At 37.1% G+C, this 19,631-nt stretch overlaps 1 protein-coding gene across 1 annotated transcript; it reads left to right on the top strand.

The window, feature by feature from the left end:
* Nucleotides 1-1,178: 1,178 nt before the first annotated feature.
* Nucleotides 1,179-18,831, top strand: LOC148421296 (complement C3-like). The gene is made up of 43 exons (XM_088420310.1): nt 1,179-1,280; nt 2,554-2,752; nt 2,842-3,004; nt 3,087-3,184; nt 3,853-3,941; nt 4,104-4,186; nt 4,278-4,365; nt 4,454-4,556; nt 5,442-5,562; nt 5,681-5,796; nt 6,571-6,717; nt 6,837-6,936; nt 7,019-7,113; nt 7,187-7,378; nt 7,454-7,609; nt 7,716-7,845; nt 8,639-8,707; nt 8,825-9,019; nt 9,104-9,224; nt 10,101-10,189; nt 10,297-10,436; nt 10,561-10,773; nt 11,871-11,934; nt 12,042-12,131; nt 12,277-12,483; nt 12,601-12,676; nt 12,781-12,940; nt 13,040-13,135; nt 13,320-13,470; nt 13,721-13,806; nt 15,096-15,173; nt 15,254-15,409; nt 15,585-15,647; nt 16,020-16,101; nt 16,223-16,271; nt 16,422-16,512; nt 16,594-16,683; nt 16,781-16,883; nt 17,181-17,270; nt 17,661-17,753; nt 17,850-17,933; nt 18,320-18,464; nt 18,588-18,831. The coding sequence occupies exons 1-43, from the start codon at nt 1,204-1,206 to the stop codon at nt 18,727-18,729; spliced, it is 4,980 nt and encodes a 1,659-aa protein (XP_088276436.1). The 5' UTR covers nt 1,179-1,203; the 3' UTR covers nt 18,730-18,831.
* The last annotated feature ends 800 nt before the right edge of the window (nt 18,832-19,631 follow it).

Raw genomic sequence — 19,631 nt, 5'->3', positions numbered from 1 at the left:
TCAAGACACTTATTAACTGCGAAAAAAATGCTGCAATACAAAAACGCTGCAAGTAGTTGTTGTTTGTGTGTTTTTATTTTGACTGCCGAGTTTCTGCTGGCAAAGAACATTTACAGTAACTGACGTTTTCAATCAGACCGTCTTCTACACACGATGTAAGTGAGAAAGGTCACTAGAGGGCGCCACAGGACCACTAACTAACTAACTAACTAACTAACTAACTGTGTTATGCAGGTTGCAGCATGTTTGCTCATAGCCATGATTTGTTGAAGTTTTAAAAAGTGAGTAAATGTGATTTCATCTTTATTCATGTAAGAAAAGAAAAGAAACGTTATAAAAGTCAGACTCAAGAAGGTTCTTTTTCTGGCATGCTCTACAGTTTTTTTTTCTCAAGCTGAAACAGAAGGTTCATTAATTATAAAGGATAAAAGTCATGTATAAGTTTTTGAATATTTATCAAAAGACCTCATTGATCAATGAAGCAATTTTTGGGAAATCATTTGATTGTTGTTTCCCTTCGCTAAGCACACAGTTGTCATCAGAGAACTTTCCATGATGCTGAAACTCCCCAAAAATGTTTGCCAATGATTACACAACGTTAACCTTGTGTGCTTGGGCATGTTGAAAAAAACCATATTGACCCGGCAGGCTCAAAAAATGAACATCAACTTGAACGTCTGTAGCAAATACAAATGCACACTTGAATTTCAAAAAGTGTTTGTTGGATCTGTTGTTCAATCTTTATTTCCATTGACTATTGGATATATAAAATTAATCTAAGAAGCATGTCCTTGGAATAAGCAACCTGGATAAAACAAACGGAAATGTATAAACTTCACATATATATGTTGCAACTGAATTCTTGTTAAACAAATATAAATTATGTAAAACCAAATGTATTTATAAAACTGACGTTCACAAACTGACATCAAATCCAAACATACCTTCCTTAATTATTGTGTTAATTTAGACAGTTGTGTATTCCATTTTTCATTTTGATGAAAAACAGTTGAAAATGCCATTGATTTTTAAATGTTTATTCTTCGTGGTCCTTTGCTGTACTCAGTTTGGCAACTGCTGCCGGGAAATTTTGTTGCGTTACCTATGTGGACCTATTGGGAGGAGACTGCTTGAGAGGACTATAAAAGGGGAGCATTGCAGGGCTGAAGTCTACATCGACAGCAGTTCCGGATCGGGGAGATCATGTTTGCAACTCCTCTGTGGCTGCTGGCCTCACTGGCCTTTGCCTATTTATCATCTTCGGCTGATGGTGCTCCAATGTAAGTAGACTCGACCTTTGACCTTTTAAGGTGCTCCAATGTAAGTAGACTCGACCTTTGACCTTTTAACGCTTTCAACAAAACCGTCTCATAGTATCTGCGGTTATGGAAAAAAATGTGAAAAAAACTTTGTTTTCTCCAATTCATTTTTCATGACGACAATGTCTGGACTCACTAGGTGCATGTGACTAAAAATCATTCTCTTCACATGATTCCCTTACTAGTTGACAAGAATTAATCGCTTGAGACAAGAGTTTTCCTGTGGTAATTTTCACAAATATTTAAAAGCTTTTGATGCTGTCAATAATGTCATTTTTTATGCATTCTATGGCCAGGCTCTGAAGTGGCTCAATAATTATGTGCAGAGATGACTGCAATGTATAAGTTTAAGTGCCATAAAGTCAGAGAAAACCACAAAGATCTCTTTTAGGATCATTAATGTTTATTAATATGTAAATGATGTTGCTGCACTATCTATCTATCTATCTATCTATCTATCTATCTATCTATCTATCTATCTATCTATCTATCTATCTAGCTATCTATCTATCATGAAGCTGGATCAGTTGATTTAATTCTCACTGTGTTTATGACTGATTAACAAGGTTTAAGAACTGTAAATATTGGCTTCACCCGTTTACATAACTATTATCAGACCACTAGTTTGGAGTTCCACAAGTCAAGGTAATTAGATCAAATATTGCCGGGCATATAAACTTTATTTGTTTCAGCGCATCAATAAGGTAAACATTGCAGTGTTGAAATTCTGTACTTATCAAATGCATGATTTTAGGCCTTAGAATCAATAGCTGACTCAGTATTTGCAGAGTGCATGTCAGGGTGAGTGCGAGAGAGGTTGTCCTTACACACAATCATGAGTTGCTCAGATAAGGGTTGTACCATCAAAATCATAAGAAAGGGATGGTAAAGGAAAGGATAACGCATTTGTTAATGTTCATTAAACAAATCGAACTGCAGAGTCAAAAATGATAAAACAGACAAGGGGATTCAGTAAATCTGTTTTTAAAAGCACTTCACAAAGCATTACAGTGTCCAATGAAAACCAATAGTGGATATGTTGTTTCTAACATTTAGTTCAATTATAAAATTACCGTCATGAAATTTGATTGCTTGACAAGGCTCTGCTACTTTGATTATATTGTGTTGGTGTTGTATTTGTTGTATTTGTTGTGTTGTTTAAGCTTTGACCAAGAGTATACATAGAATTACTGTATCCTTAGCTTCTAACATTTCTCCCTCTAACATGCTGCAGGAAGGTGATGTCTTCCCCAAACCTGTTGCGGATAGGAGCAGCAGAAAACATTTTTGTGGAGTGTCAAGACTGCACTGGGGGCGACATAAAAGTGGACATCAACGTAATGAACCATCCAACCAAGACAAAGAAACTTGGCTTGGGTGCATCCGTGACCCTTAATAGTGCCAATAACTTCCAAGGCTTTGGACAAATTTTGGTAAAGAACGGTCACCAGAGTATATTTTATCTCTGTGCACTTTAATAAAATATATCTGTCTTTCCTATGTTGTCTTTCTTACTCATTAGATCCCTGCAGCAGACTTTATTGCAGACCCCAACATGAAGCAATATGTGTACCTGCAAGCTCAATTCCCTGATCGACTGTTGGAGAAAGTGGTGTTAGTCACTTTCCAGTCAGGATACATCTTCATCCAGACGGACAAAAATCTTTACACTCCTGACAGCACAGGTGAGCAAAGCAAGTCAATATCAGCCATGTGGATATATATGTATGTATGTATGTTTGTAAAACTTGTTTTGTTTTCTTCTAGTGAACTACAGGATGTTTGGAGTGACACCAAGCATGGAACCTATCGAGAGAGATAATCAAAATCATGCAGATGCCGCCGCCATAGTCATTGAGATGATGGTTAGCATTTTTATTGAAAATACTCTCAATAGCTGAACAGACAGCTACTGGACAGAAAAACACCATGAGATTTTTTAGGAATCTGATAATCAAGTGAGCCCTTTTGTAGCTGGTAAATCACATGTAATTAGCAAGCTTTGCAGCAGCTTGGTTATGATCATTTGAAGCAGTTGTTGGAAATATCTAAAACATGCAAAGTAGGGGCCCCTGAGAACAGGGGTGGAAATGATTACTCACGCAGAAGAAGAGCTCCAACGTTTATAGAAATACAGGGGTACAGGGGAGCATTAAAAATAAAAGAGGAATGACCCAAGGTTCAGGTTGTTATGAACAGCTCATGGTGAGAATTTGTTGCATTTTTGAGTTTCCGTGAGATTGTAGTGGTCTGGTTTGTAATTCTGAAAATATGGTCACCCTAGTGTTAACCTTCAGCCTATAGTAGAAATTTTAAGGTGATATAAGAAACAGGCTCTGCATGACAAGTGTGCGTAATTGTATTTTATTTGAACAAACCCGATCGTAGGTGGGCCTTTTGCGGAGATGTATGAAGTTACACTTGTGTAGTTCAAGATGTATTGTTAGGAAGAGCCAATCACTAATCAGTATCAGATAATCCCATTCCTTTGTCATTGTTTTTGTCAAGTTTGTTCAATGTTCTTTATTCCTAGACGCCTGAAGACATCGTTTTGCCTCTTGAGTCAGTCTTTCTGAAGTCAGGGATTTACTCTGGAAACTTCAAGCTTGCTGAGATCGTCAGGTGAATTTTTCATATTCCATTTTTGGCATATATTCTGTGTTTCTCAAAAATGACATTTATATATACAGTACTCTATTTTTCATATATACATGTAAATTGTACAACATTAAATGCATACTCTTCCAGACGTTTTGAAAAACCTTTTTGAATTTCTGTGTGTAGTCCCGGATTGTGGAAAATAGTTGCCAAGTTCCAAAGTCATCCTCAGCAGAGCTTCTACGCAGAGTTTGAAGTCAAAGAGTATGGTGAGAGCCTACAATATTGTGAATTCTTTCACACAAAAGCGTATTACTTTATATCCAATTTGTAACAATAAAATGTTTTCATTAATTTCAGTGCTCCCCAGTTTTGAGGTCAAATTAACGCCTTTGGTTCCCTTCTTCTACAAGGATAGTGATGAGTTTGCGGTCGACATCCGAGCCACGTAAGGCAACGGGTTTTTTTTTGGTGCAAAAAAATGAGTCACATTGTTTAACATCCTTTGACGATCATTGTTTGAACTTCTCGTCCAGGTATCTGTTTGGTGAAGAGGTAGACGGGACGGCCTTTGTGGTGTTTGGGTTTCTAAAGGATGGCGAAAAGAGGAGCTTTCCTGAATCTCTTCAGAGAGTGCCGGTAGGTACATACTATAATAAATTTAACACTGCACACAAATTTACCAAAAATCTGGCATCTGCAGGACACCAATGACAGTACAGCGTGTTAGATCAGTGGTTCTCAAATGGGTATAACCAGTATCCCAGGGGTTATGTGAAGGCACTCTTTAAAATTATACTTTAAATTGGCAATGCAGGTGTCAGCAAATCTAATTTAACATTTTTAATGCTATGACTGAAACAATACAGGTGTTTTCTTTTCAAATTAAGAGCAAATGAATTGGAACACAAAGCAACTTATGGCTAAATTGTGTCATGGTGTCTCATTTGAAAAACATTGTGTTTATTTTGTTGAGTTTCATACAAATCTGTAGAGACGTTAAATGAGCCAGAAATAAAACAAATTATGATACATGGTCGACCTTCTGGCGTTGCTTTACAAAAGATGCCAAGATAGCACCATGTAACCCTAAAAATAGTGTTCCAAAGTTTAATAAATCAGACACACTTTTTTTCCCCACCTAAAACTACGGACTACTTGGCTTGAAGGCTGAGAATCACTGTGATATGTAAGATACATATTTATTTTCTTCACTGGGGACTATCGGTGATCAATTAAAATTTGATTTTAATATTATTCTCTGCAGAATCAATGGCAAAGAACTGCCAACATAACAGAACGTGGATGGAACCTGTGACCCAATTAAACTTCTTTCCAAAAATAACTCATAAATTATCTAGAGGCATTCATTTTATTGATTGAGGAACACAAACAATGTACATATAAATAGAGTTAGACTGACTAAACTGTACAAACACAAGCTAACTCAATGACTGAGCTCAAATACTGCAGCTCACATACAGTATATTGACCTATTTTTTCATTTGTGTTTTGGATCTTTAGATTGAAACAGGCCATGGGGTGGCCACACTTAAGAGAGCTCAGATAACTCGAACCGTTCCAAACATTGATGATTTGGTGGGAAGTCACATATTTGTGTCTGTCAGCGTAATGACTCTGAGTGGTAAGAAAATGTTCTGTATGATTTATTATTTAAGAATGATTCTTTAGCAAGCAATCATAGTTCAGTGTAAGTTGAGTGTAAATATGCTTTTTTGTGTGTCTTCAATTTACGTTCACAGGTAGTGAAATGGTAGAAGCAGAGTTGAGAGGTATCCAGATTGTCACATCTCCTTACACCATCCAATTCACAAAGACGCCAAAATATTTCAAACCAGGAATGTCCTTTGATGTTACGGTAAAGTACATATTTACTTTCAACTATCGTTATCAAGAGATGAAAAAATGAGGGATTAATTATCAGGAATGTATTGATCTAATAAATTTGGTTTTAATCTTTTATTTTTAGATTAAATGTGTTATTGTGGCGGATCAAAAGATTGATATGTATCATCAAAACATGTATTAACAGATGTAGTTGTAGCCATTTACCTTCAGCGGTATTTGGTACAAGTTCCAAGTGCCGGTTGCAACCTTTAGTTCTGATCGTCGGGCAGAAAAATGCTTTTTTTTAACTTAGCTTTTTCTTTTTTTTTTTTACACTTTTATTAATGCTTATATTTACAAATGCAAATTTACCATTCATTGGGCCAACAACTCGCACACGCTCTTCCGTTTTAACATTTTCCTTTATAGATTTAAAAAATGTATGAAAATTAAAATTAATATGATGAAAAAAAAGTGTAATTAATTGCAGTTTATCTGTTATTTGACATCCCTATGTACAACAAAACAACAATAAGATTTTTTAATACGTTAGATGGCTTCTAGAACACAGTATTCTAAATGGTTGTAATCATGATGCAATGCCGCTCTTGGATTATTATTGGTGACATTTTCATGTGATGCTGTTAAATTATCGCACAGTCATTATCATTCTAAACTGTCAAGTTAAAAATATAAGATTTTTTTTCTTTGAGTTTCAAACTGATACAACTTGGTTACAGTAATACTATAGAATGAAAAACAAGTAAATGTTGAAAAAGCAGTTTTTGTGTGTCTTGGGAGGCAGCTTAAGGTTGTGAATCCTGATGAAACCCCAGCACGAGGCGTTCCTGTGGTGGTGAACCCGGGTGAAGTGCAAGGCTTCACTTCCGACAACGGCATTGCCAAGCTCACTGTCAATACAGTCGCAAGGGACGCCAGTTTGACGATCGAAGTAAGTCTCTTTCCTGTGTTAAGTGCAGGTGAAAAATAGGGATGTGGACAAACACTTCATGTCGGTTTTTGTGATTGACATCTCACATGGATTACCACCGTTTGTCTAATCTACTGCAGGCATGGACCAATGATCCTAAAATACTCAGAGAGAGGCAAGCAAAGGCGAGAATGGATGCCCTCCCTTATAACACCAAAAGCAAAAATTACATCCACATCGGTAAAAGGATGTCATCATCATCAATTATACTACAACGCAGAAGCAATTTCAGCATGTCATCATAAAAGCGTAACCGTTACAGGTGTGGACACAGCTGAGCTAGACTTGGGAGATAACCTGAAAATCAACCTCAATCTTAACAAGCCACCAACTCGAGATACTGACATCACATACTTGGTGAGAGGTGTTTAATGCCCGTGCGTGTTTGACAGTCATTTCCATAGCTGAACGCTGATGTTTGTCTCTTAAGGTCATTAGTAGAGGACAACTGGTGAAATTTGGCCGTCACAGGACCATAGGCCAAGTTCTGATCTCCGTCATCATTCCCATCACCAAAGACATGCTGCCATCATTCCGTATTGTAGCTTACTACCGACCGAATGACAACGAAGTGGTCTCGGACTCTGTTTGGGTGGATGTCAAGGACTCTTGCATGGGCACGGTAAAATGACATTGAAGCTAAGAGCAAGGTCAAAAATAGATATCTATGTCGTATTAAATCCCCTCATTTATTTAGCTCAAACTGGAATCAGCAATACCGGCACCATCCTTTGAACCCCGCAAGATGTTTGGCCTAAAGGTCATTGGAGACCCTGAAGCAACCGTGGGCCTTGTGGCGGTTGACAAAGGCGTTTACGTTCTGAACAAGAAGTATCGTCTGACCCAGAAAAAGGTCATCTCTTTGGGCTTCTTTGTTTGGTGTATATCAAGATCAGTGCTGCCAGATGTTTTTCATACTTTTAGGGATCTCCATAATTGTTTTGGTTATCGCTTACCAGGTATGGGAAACTGTGGAGAAGCAAGACCCAGGTTGCACACCAGGTGGAGGCAAGGATGCAATGAGTGTGTTCTATGATGCTGGGCTGGTGTTTGAGACCAACGCTGCACAAGGAACCCCTTACCGACAAGGTGACAGATTTAGTTGTCTTTCCTGTTGACTGTACTTTAGGTATCCGTTTAAAGCGGGATTTCAAACGCTTTCAGACCCAGATCCAAACTTTTAGTGTGATATCAAGAACGGGGCAAGATAAAATAACACAAAATAACGATCTAGTGAAAACATAAAAGGAGTCATGCTCATTTTTCATCTTCAGCTGAGAACTTTTCTATTCCTGAATAGATTAACAAAATGCACACAGCTTCTGTAAGGTACAGTGTGATGTAATATTTTCACGTTGTTCATATGTATATATGTATATATTTATGTATATTTGTATGTATGCTAGGTGCTTAAGCATTACTATGAGCCTATCTGCCAATAGAACAGTATAGACAATTTGAAAATGCTATATTTTGACTCTGTTAAAAAAAAAATTACGATAAAAGTATAACATGAAAATGTATTAAAAAGCCAACACATTAAGATTCACAACATGAGAAAAATTGTTTAAAAAAAAAGAAAAAATGAAAAATAGGTAACTCCAAAGCAACTTCCACACAGAATTATTTATGGTGGGGAAAATAAAACTTTTGTATGCCAATGACTCTATTATTATTATTATTATTATTATTATTATTATTATTATTATTATTATTATTATTATTATTATTATTATTATTATTATTTCATGTTAAATGGTTTACCTTAATGGACTGACTGGTTTGCTGCATCACTTTGCAGATGCTCAACAGACTTGATCGACTTTTATAGAGCTCGTTTTATCTAAGTCATTATCATGATTACGCTGTGTTACATTTCCAGAACATAAATGTCCAGCACCTAGTCGGAGGAAAAGAGCTTCAACTCTGCTACAGGTTACTACAACCTTAGGTAAGGATCAGACAATGGAATAAAAAATTTGAAAAGAAATGCAATAGCATTAAATGTCATATAGTCAAGACGATACTGACTGTGGCCTCTGTGTCTTTCCCGTTTTCTTTATTTCAGCAAGTAAATATGAAGGTCAACAGAAGGGCTGTTGTTTGGATGGCATGGCGGAAACTCTTCTCTCGTACACTTGTGAAACACGCAGCGAGTACATTACTGATGGAGCGGCTTGTGTTGAGGCCTTCCTGTTTTGCTGCAAGGAGCTGCAAGGCCAGAGAGATGAGATGAAGCGAGATATACTTGAAATAGCTCGAAGTAAGAGAGGGACGCATGGGGACGCAATCCATAGCCAAGTGAAGTCACTCTGTCATATGACTCTTTTTGAAACATCTTTTCAAGGTGAGAAGAGCGATCACATTTACATGGACAACATCGAGATTGTTACCCGCACAAATTTCCCCGAAAGTTGGCTTTGGTCCGATATCAAATTGCCTGCTTGTCCTAAACAAACACCTAACTGGTAAGGGAATTCATCTATAATGTATATGTATACATTTAATGCATATTAAGTAAAAGAGGTGTGACAAAAATACATTCGCAAAAGAATCAACGTTCTCAGAATTGATAAGTCAAAGCCATGGTTGTAGTCCACTTTTATTTTGAAAGTGGCCTTTGCGGCTAGCTTTAGTCCTCCATGACATCACATCTCGACCAACATCAATACGTCATTGTTTGCAACAGCGCAATACTCCAGCGATACCACTAGCCACTAACTATGTGATGCATTCAAATGTATTTCCAACTCAGATAGAAATAAACGGTCCATCCATGTATTAAACTTTAATCACTGTAAATAACTCATCAAGTTGAGATTTCTAACACCTACAAAAGTTAACATACATTATGTCGAAAAGAATGATGGGAGTGAAATCACTGATTTTTTTTTTTTTTAATAAACAGTAATAAACACACTATTTAGTGGGAAAGAGCACTATTCTTACAATTCAAAATCTAATCAGTGTTTAAAAAATACACTTTAAGCAGACTGGAGAAGCTCATGATGAATCTTCACATATTCATAGATTGAAGCAGAAATCATTGTCAATCAAACAATTTGGAATTGAGAATTGTTTTGAATCAAAAATCATTTCTAAATTGAATCGTAAGGCTAAAGCACAGAGTCGTATTGCGATACAATCAAAGATTCCAACCCATTATTAGGAAAGTACGCCTGAACACACAGCTAAGAAGAATCAGTCCAACTGTATACACAAAATTAAGTTTGCCATAGCCTTTGGCTCTACTATGTTTTAAATAAATTAGATATATATACTTTCTTGCACATACACGATATGCTCTTCATCCAAAATTATCTTTATTTTTCTCTTTGTTTCAGTGACACCACATCACATTTAAATTATGTTCCCATGCAAGACTCTATAACAACATGGCAGTTCATGGGTATTAGTCTATCCAAAACACACGGTGAGGATCCACTCATTTTAAATTTTCCTTCAAAACAATATACTGCATGATGTCCTGCTGGCTCTGAAAGCCCTTCGAACCTGTTTTGAATCTGAAATATCTTATAGGAATCTGTGTCAGCAAACCTTTAGAGGTGATAGTACGCAAAGATTTCTTCATTGACCTAAAGCTTCCATATTCTGCTGTGCGTGGAGAGCAGATTGAAATCAAGGCGATCCTCCACAACTACAGCCCCGATGAAATCACAGTAAGTCTGTGTGTGTTCCCTCTACTCTTTGTGAAGATGAATCCATATTTAAAAGGGTAGACAGGCTTTTCCTGACCGTGCGTATGACCATCCCTCAGCTCCTTTCTTCATATTTGTGTTCCAGGTTCGTGTGGATCTGTTTGAGACAGCGCATGTGTGTAGTGCTGCCTCCAAGCGCTCAAAGTTCAGGCAGGAGGTCGACATGGGGGCCCAAACTACACTAGCCGTCCCCTTTATCATCATCCCCATGGAGAAAGGAAAGTTTGGCATTGAGGTCAAAGCAGCTGTGAGAGGTTCACATCTCGCTGATGGAATATTGAAGGAGCTGAAAGTTGTGGTAAAAGAATTTTTGAGAGTCGCTTCAGAAATGCTGAATCTTGATTAATTCCGCCCACAGTTTTGCAAGATGCTGTTTAGGTATTTTTCAGATGATAATGAATATGATTTGTTCAATGGGTTGATTACTACAATGATTCAGAGTGATTGTCCCCCGCTGTTATCATTATTGTGAGTGACATATCATGACATCCACCAAACACATCTGCATAAGGCCTAATTTGCCTGCCTTAGTCTCTATGTATTATAACAAAATTGCGTTGCAATACCCGCGCTTCCAATTAGATGAACTTTTACTGAGTATGAAAATCTACTTTTTTTTTTCCAACCAAATTTACAGATGAACTAGAATCGTTCAAGAACAGTAATCGGATTCAAGAGAAAAGAAAACAGTGACGTATAATTTTAAAGAAAGACCTCTATTCCACTACAGCGTTTTCCTTCAAATTTTATGAAACTAATGGCAATTTTCTACTCTTCTAATTTGTAATTTCTGGTTCATTGGAAAATTGATTTGCATCATATTTTTATCTTTAAAGCATATTAAACACGAATCATTTTCTGTCATTCAATTTTCAATTTTAAATGAAAATGGAATGCGGCGTGTTCATGTTCATTCACGAGAGCAACACTGCTTTCTAGCGGACGGAAGCGGAACGGGCATTTTAGAGGACCTGGGGGGGTTGCTGTTTTGCAACTGCGTGATATTTGTCTCAAAAATAAATGCGCGTACCAGCCTTTCCAAAAACGCACATTCGACCTCTCACAAGCGGAATTTAATACTTACAAACGGTAAGTCGTGATAAATGCATGCGCATAATTAGCAACAAACACGTGAAAATTGCGGATATATTTGTGAATCTGAAAAAACATGTATGAATACTCTCGTGTAATTGAAAAAGCTTGAAAATTGCGAACACATTTGTGGATCTTAAAAACACGCGATGAAAGTGTTTGTGCATAAGAAAAACATGTAAAAGTCGCGAATGAATTTGTGTGGATTATTTCGATACAAATCTCACTCCGTACTCAAACATTCCTAATTGAATCATTTTAAAATGAACGTTCATATATATTTTTTTGTTTGGTTTTCTATAGCCCGAAGGCGTCCTGGTTAAGTCTCCTCAAATAATAGAGCTTGACCCTGCTAAAAAGGGAAAAAGTAAGTTTCCAAATTCCACTACAACTTTTTCGCAAGAACAATATTCTTGCGTGTAACGTTTCAATAATTTGGCACTTCATATCCTAACCTGTTTGTGTACACTGTAGATGGTAAACAAGAAGTCATTATCAACAGTCAAATTCCCACAAAAGATCTAGTACCAGGCACAGACACCGTCACACAGATCTCTGTGATGGGTAAGAAATTTTGTCTCCAGCAATCTTCATTTCTATAAAATTACAAAAACCTGTTCTGACACATGAAATGAAAAACTATGCAATAATAATATAATATACACTGGTGTTTCTTTGCTTTTAACTGTGTCTCTCTGTGTGCATGCAGGTAGAGAACAAGTTAGCATACTGGTGGAGAATGCCGTTGCTGGGACATCAATGGGTAGTCTAATTTATCAGCCTGGAGGATGTGGAGAGCAAAACATGATCCACATGACCCTGCCTGTAATCGCAACCATATATTTGGACAAAACCAACCAGTGGGAAACTGTAGGCTTTCAGAAACGTGATGAAGCCCTGCAACACATAAAGACTGGTAAGTTCACAGTGTATTGTTTGAGGAACGGGCATTAAATAGATTAAGTAAAAATCTAACAGTTAAAAACGAAACGTATTGATGTCAAGTCGTTTGGGATTTCTGTTTTGTGCGCAGGCTACAAAAATCAGCTTGCTTACCGGAAGAAAGATGGTTCTTTTTCTGTGTGGACCAATCGGGGTAGTAGCAGCTGGTGAGTCAAACAAACAAACAAAATGTATCTGTAATACGTTTAATAATACAGTAAGAGTTTTGTGGACGCTCGTGAACGCAACTATGTGCCCTCTCGTCTTGCAGGCTAACAGCCTATGTTGCCAAAGTGTTCTCCATGTCCAACCAGCTGGTGGCAGTGCAAAGAGATGTGATCTGTGATGCTGTCAAATTTCTTATTCTCCATGCACAGCAACCTGATGGCATGTTTCGAGAAGTAGGCTCGGTGGCTCACGGCGAGATGATTGTAAGGGCGATCATTTCGCAATGCAGGAAATCCATTTGTATTTTTTTGCCAAAGATTCTGATGATAACCTTGCTTTATCATTATTTTATTTGTGTGTAGGGTGATGTGCGAGGTGGAGACTCAGACGCCTCCATGACAGCCTTCAATCTCATTGCAATGCAGGAGTCAAAGGCACTTTGCTCTGCCACTGTTACTGTGAGTACTACATGTGAATACTATAGAAGTGACATTTTCCCATCATTCAGAAACATTAAATCCACTGAATAGGCACACACACAAGTTCAATACTTCTAGCTAATGGCGGCAAGTCAAATCATTATATTTGCAAGTGAGCAAAATTCATGGATTCACACTTCTTACTTCTTCTCCTTCCATCCAGAGTTTGGAAGATAGCGAAGGTAAAGCTGTTTCTTACCTGGAAAAACGTCTGCCCAGCCTTGTCAACCCGTATGCTGTAGCCATAACATCATATGCCTTAGCAAATATGGATAAGCTGAACAAGGAAATTCTCTACAAATTTGTTTCCCCAGGTGAATGTTTGTTTTTGTTTTTTTTTACTTTTTTTTGTATTGTGGGTAAATGCTACTGACACTTTGTAGCCATGGTATTGTGATGACCAATGTCATGAACAATTTATTGAATTAAAAAGTGGATATGTTATAATCAAAATAACTAATAATGTATCCGATTGTTGCATGTTTTCTTGTGTTTGGATGAAAATGTATTATAAATATTAATTAAGGAGGAAAATATTTTACAAATTGCATGTTTTCGTTGCAGAGTTGAGCCATTGGCCGGTGCCTAAGGGACATATTTATACACTTGAGGCTACAGCTTATGCTCTTCTGGCTTTGGTCAAGGCCGGGGTAAGTGAATTTGACTAATATGGACAACTGAAAAAATAGGGGCATTTTCTAAATGTAAATTGTGCTCCAGGTTGACCTTGTCACAATTGCTACATCAAAATCAATGCAAATCTTAAGGCTATGTGTCAGCATTTTTGTTTGCAATTTGACAGGGAAAATTTGCATTTGCCTGTCATGAAAGCACATTGGACAGCAAAACCTCCAGTGCTAAGTTTAAACTGAAATGTATTTGTGTTTGGAAATTGTCCAACTGGAATTGTTTTAGACAATACTGTAAACAATGGGACTTGAAATGTGCTATTCATATCAAGACAGCCAATTGTTCATTCCTCAAATTGGTGTACAGTGGTACCTCGGTACTCGACCATAATCCGTTCTGAGGTGGTGGTCGAGCACCGATTTGTTCGAACACCGAAACCAATTTTCCCATAAGAAATAATGGAAAGTATGTGTGCACAAGTAAATGTGCACAAGCAGTACATGATAAAGATAAAGATAAATAAAGCATTATAAACCGTTTTGTATAATTTACTTACGTTTTGGAGAGTGGTTAATGGCATACAGGAATGGATGTGGAGAGGATGGGAGGGAGTTACTCCTTCCATGATGACGCTAGCTAACTGCGACGCGAGGTCGGACACTCGTACACCACGTTCATATTTTGCTATAATTTCCTTCTTCGGTTCAATAGTGGTCCTCATTGTTTTCCTCTTTGCCTTCCCCTTATCACTGTCTTGCTTTGGATCCATTATTAAGGGCTAGAGCAACACGAAAAAGTTTAAATCCGGGAAGAAATACTCGAACAAACGTCTTACTCCGCTGGGGGTCTGAGTTGAACTGGCGCTTACCCGCTGGCCGAGAAGGGCCGAGGAGCGCGTTCGGGTCGGCTCGGCTCGGCTCGGCTAGTCGAGAACCGAAAATCTGTTCGAGGTCCGATGCATTATCTACTTGAATTTTTTGGTCGAGCACCGATTTGGTCGAGTATAGAGGCGGTCGAGTACCGAGGTACCACTGTACTTGTATTGTTTAACAAAGCTATTGCTTGAGGACTCCTGGTCTAGACAGACAGGTTGCTCCTCATAATTCAGAAATTGCTTCTCAAATAAATAATTATTTTATTATTTATTAATTATTTTTTTCAAGCCTTGAAACAATGATGAAGTCAAAGTTTAGCACACTGAATTTTACTTAATGAAATCCTCTTTTGACAGTAGTTGATAGTTCCTACATATAATGTACTTTATAAACTTATAAACATTTTAAACTTTTCTTTTAATGTGTTCTTAAAGGCATTTGAAGAAGCAAGACCCGTGGTCCGATGGTTCCAAAAGCAAAGAAAGGTGGGCGGAGGATATGGATCAACTCAGGTGAGAGAAGGTTTTATGGTAATATTTGTGTTATCTGGGCTCAACATCATACATTTTTTTTCTCGTTTTCCTCTGTTTAGGCTACAATCATAGTGTACCAAGCTATATCGGAATACTGGTCCAGCGCCAAAGAGCCCGAGTATGACTTGAAAGTAGATGTTGATGTGCCGGGCAGATCAAGACCTCTCAAATTTAACTTCAACAAACAAAACCAACATGCCACAAGGACATCTGAAGTGAGAATGCCTTATATCTTATTATTTATTTTCTTGCTAATTTCTAAATCTTGATTGTTTGTTTACCAAAAATGAAAATGGAAATCTAAAGAAAAGAAAAAAGAAAGAAAAGCATCATCAATAGATAGTCCAAATCTGGTCATTTATACGCTTTATGTGCATTGTTAACCCATAGATGAAGAGCATTAACCAAGATGTGAAAGTGACAGCGGAAGGAAGTGGAGAAGCAACATTTACAGTAAGTCAACTAATTGTCCATGCTCTGGTCTGCTATTGGAAATAGCCAGTTATCGCTTTAGATATAAAGCTATCTATATCCATCCATCTATCTATCTATCTATCTATCTATCTATCTATCTATCTATCTATCTATCTATCTATCTATCTATCTATCTATCTATCTATCTATCTATCTATCTATCTATCTATCTATCTATCTATCTATCTATCTATCTATCTATCTATATGTCTGTCTGTCTGTCTGTACCGGTAAATATAAATGTGTGTGCACTGTATATGCAAATTAATCTTTATATGGGAAAAGTGACAGGTGAATTTCATCCTTTTAAAATGAGTTCCGCCGTTGAATTGTCTGTCGTCAATCTAACAGATGGTGTCGCTGTATTACGCCCTGCCTTCTGAAAAACAAAGTGTCTGTGACAAATTTACCCTGTCGGTGCAACTTATCCCAGGTAATTTTAATATTTCTATTTTTAAATGTATTTGGTGATGTGCTCATCTGCCTGAATGTTTCAGTTCTTTGCATAAAATCATGAAATGAAATTTGCTCATCTGTGTGGCATGTGTTTCTAGAAAAAATTGACGAAGAAGAGAAGATTTACAAGCTAAAAATAGAAGTTATGTAAGTAAAATAAAAAAAAAAGAACTAGCAATTTTTAGGTTGCTAGTTTGATCTTTTTTTTGGACCTCAATCCAGTTGAAAATATTACAAATACTGTTTGAATTGTTTTCAATGTATTATGAAATAATGTGATTTCTGATGTCTGGGCAGGTATAAAAACAAAGAGCATGATGCATCCATGTCAATCTTGGACATTGGTTTGTTGACTGGCTTCCGTGTTGACGAAAGGGACCTGGGCTTGGTACGAGGCCTCACAAACATTACAATGTTACAATAACATACTGTAGCTTTGGGCACTTGCTGATTTTCTGTTTCCGTATAGCTGTCCAAAGGACATGCCCCCACTATTTCAAAATATGAGATGAACACAGTCTTGTCAGAGAAGGGCTCGCTCATCATCTACCTAGACAAAGTAAGACAGATATTTCTTCACCTTGCTTTTGACACCTGCTTTGCTTTTGATCATTTAGATCTGCTTCACTTTTTTTTTTTTTTAACCACCTTCACAGGTCTCTCATAAGCGTCCTGAGGAAATCAGCTTCAGGATCATACAAACCCTGAAAGTTGGCATCTTACAACCAGCTGCTGTGTCTGTTTATGAGTACTATGATCGTGAGTCACGGAAACATCTGACTCAGATTTGTAGTTATACGATGCGGACAAAATTATGATGTATTTTTCTTTATAAATTATACAGACAGCTAAATAGCTTCTAGCTAGCTTGATAGATGCTTGCTAGCCACCTAGCAAGAGTGATGCCAGATTGTTAGCTAGATAGTTGGTAGCTAGAGAGATGCTGATTGCTAGCTACTTAGATAACTGCTAGATACCTAGCTAACAAGCCAAATAGAGATAATAAATTACCTGCTTGCTTATTAGAACAACAGCAAATTACTTGTCTTTTTGTAGAGACACATTGTGTGAAGTTCTACCATCCGGAAAGAAGAGCTGGTCAGCTTCTGAAACTTTGCTCAAAGAATGAATGTACCTGTGCTGAAGGTAAGGTATTAGACAACTTCCAGTTCAATCAATGTGTATTTTGTGAGAAATACATTGAAAGGAAGGAACGTGAGAATGCTTCAACGTCAGTACATGATGATGAATGTTGATGTTGGATTCTGGCAAAGTTTTTGAATGAACATTTTTTTGTAAAGCATTATTCACTTTCAGTATCTCGCCATGAGCCACATATGAGTCAATGTGAATGGCAAAAGTTACCTATAGACTATTTTTTCCCCAAGTATTCTTTAAATTGCCATCACTATATGTGCATTATATGTCACCAATTAGCTGTAAGATCCTGCTGGACTGGACAAAAGAAAGCTTGACTTCTTGCAGGGCTAACACATCATTACATCCACTGAAATATTCTCTTTTTTCCCCGTCCAGAGAATTGTAGTCTTCAAAAGAAGGGCGAAATCAGTAATGATTTGCGTGCAGAAAAATCTTGTGAAAGTACCCCCACCAGCAAGATAGACTATGGTAAGAGAACATGCATTATTTTGATTTCATTTGTCATATTAGATGGTGGAGAGATTGAGAAAGTAGGAGGATAACATGTAACTTGTCTGTCGTCAGTGTACCGCATACAAATAGAGCAATTTCAAGACGGTCTGTCAACTGACATCTACACAGCCCGGGTGACACAAGTCATCAAAGAAGGTAGGATTTGATTTTAACTGAATTATAAAATATGAACATTTTGTGTTGTAGATATCACTGGTGTCAGGCAAAAGCTTCACATTTTTATAAAACAATCACATTTCAGGAAAAAAAGAAAAAAAAATATGTGTATATTGAACCACTAATATTGCACAGTCAAAAAGAGCATGCCAGTTTCAACACTATAAATGAGTCAATAAATTGTGAAAATACTTGACTGGCTGCAGGACTGTCCAATTGCAATACGAGTAACTAGTGACCAAATTTGGATGTTGGAGCTTTTGGCTCATCTCCAATGATGTTTTTTTTCGAAGAATATTTATGTTCTTTTACTGCTACTTTTCCCATAAACATATTTTCTTCCTTTTCCCATGTTGCAAATACAGGAAATAAAGATATGGGTGCCCAAGGGAAACTGCGCACATTCCTCAGTTATCCACACTGCAGAGAAGCTTTAGAATTGGACATAGGGAAATCCTATTTGATCATGGGCTCATCTAAAGATATTCACAGAGATGACGAGAAACAAAGGTGAGTCTTTGAATGTCGCTGTGTGCAAACCCTAAGATGATTGCCTTTTTTTTTTTTTAAATCAAGGCTGGTTTTGTATGGTGTACTTGAAAAATAAACTTCTTTTCACACCCTTCTCTTCAGCTTCCACTATATTCTTGGAGAGAAAACCTGGATCGAGTATTGGCCTACACCTGCCGAGTGTCAAACCCCACAACACAGACCAACATGTTTAGGCATGGAGCTCCTGATAAGGAAATATGAAGGTTTTGCATGTGAGCAATAGTCAAAGTCAAGCCTGTACAATTTCATTTTTTTCACTATGTAAATTTTCTTGTATGTCATGAAATGTTGCACTGTGTTGATTAAAATCAAATGCTTACTAATATCACTGCTTTTGTTTTACTTTGAAATAGCGAATTGGAAAGTCATTTTGAGCTATGATCTCGTCTTGATAAAAACGTCACTAGAGTTCTCGTCCCTGAACAACACAAGATCTATCTTGTTTTGGCTGTTCTTATTTAAAAAATAAAGTAGTGTTTCCTCATTGTACCAAGCTAGCAAAATACCTTTTACTTTCACACTTAAATGCATTTCAGACTTGTTTTTCAACTAAATAATTGACACACATGAAACTAAATGAATACATTCGTATCATTTTTTTCAATACGTACATGCTTTTTGTGATTATGTATGCAACTTCCAACTAAACGTTTTTCAATGCTGATTCTAAGTCAGTGAATTGAATGCAGATTGTTGCGGTTATTCAGCAAATAACCAGTAGATAGCAGTAGTGCTCACAGTTGGAGAAAGAAGTGAAGTGACGCGGCTCAGTAGTTTGATATAAGTACTCTTTTCATGTAAGATATTAAAAAAATAAAATAAAAAGAGGGAGAAAACCTGAGTGCTCGACCTGATATGACTGATCGTTACAAAATCATCACTGAATATTGTGATTTGTTACCATGTAAACGAAGAAACTACCAAATGAAAGATTAGACAGTCTTCTTTTATCACAAAACATTTGTTTTTATCTTATTCCAGGATTTACAAATCACCAGTGCAAATGTTTTTTCTCACCCAAATCTCCGTTTTAGACAATAAAAGAAAACAGAAAACAAGCTTTTTGTGAAAATATATATTTCATGGCATCAATTACATTTATACTGAACATTTTAGCTTTGGTGA

Source organism: Hippichthys cyanospilos, chromosome 7 (genome assembly GCF_059441005.1).
Source record: "Hippichthys cyanospilos isolate Australia breed blue-spotted pipefish chromosome 7, RoL_Hcya_1.0, whole genome shotgun sequence".
In the NCBI taxonomy this organism is placed as follows: domain Eukaryota; kingdom Metazoa; phylum Chordata; class Actinopteri; order Syngnathiformes; family Syngnathidae; genus Hippichthys; species Hippichthys cyanospilos.
The sequence above is the reverse complement of the archived record's forward strand: the minus strand, read 5'-3'. Positions and strand labels throughout refer to the sequence as shown.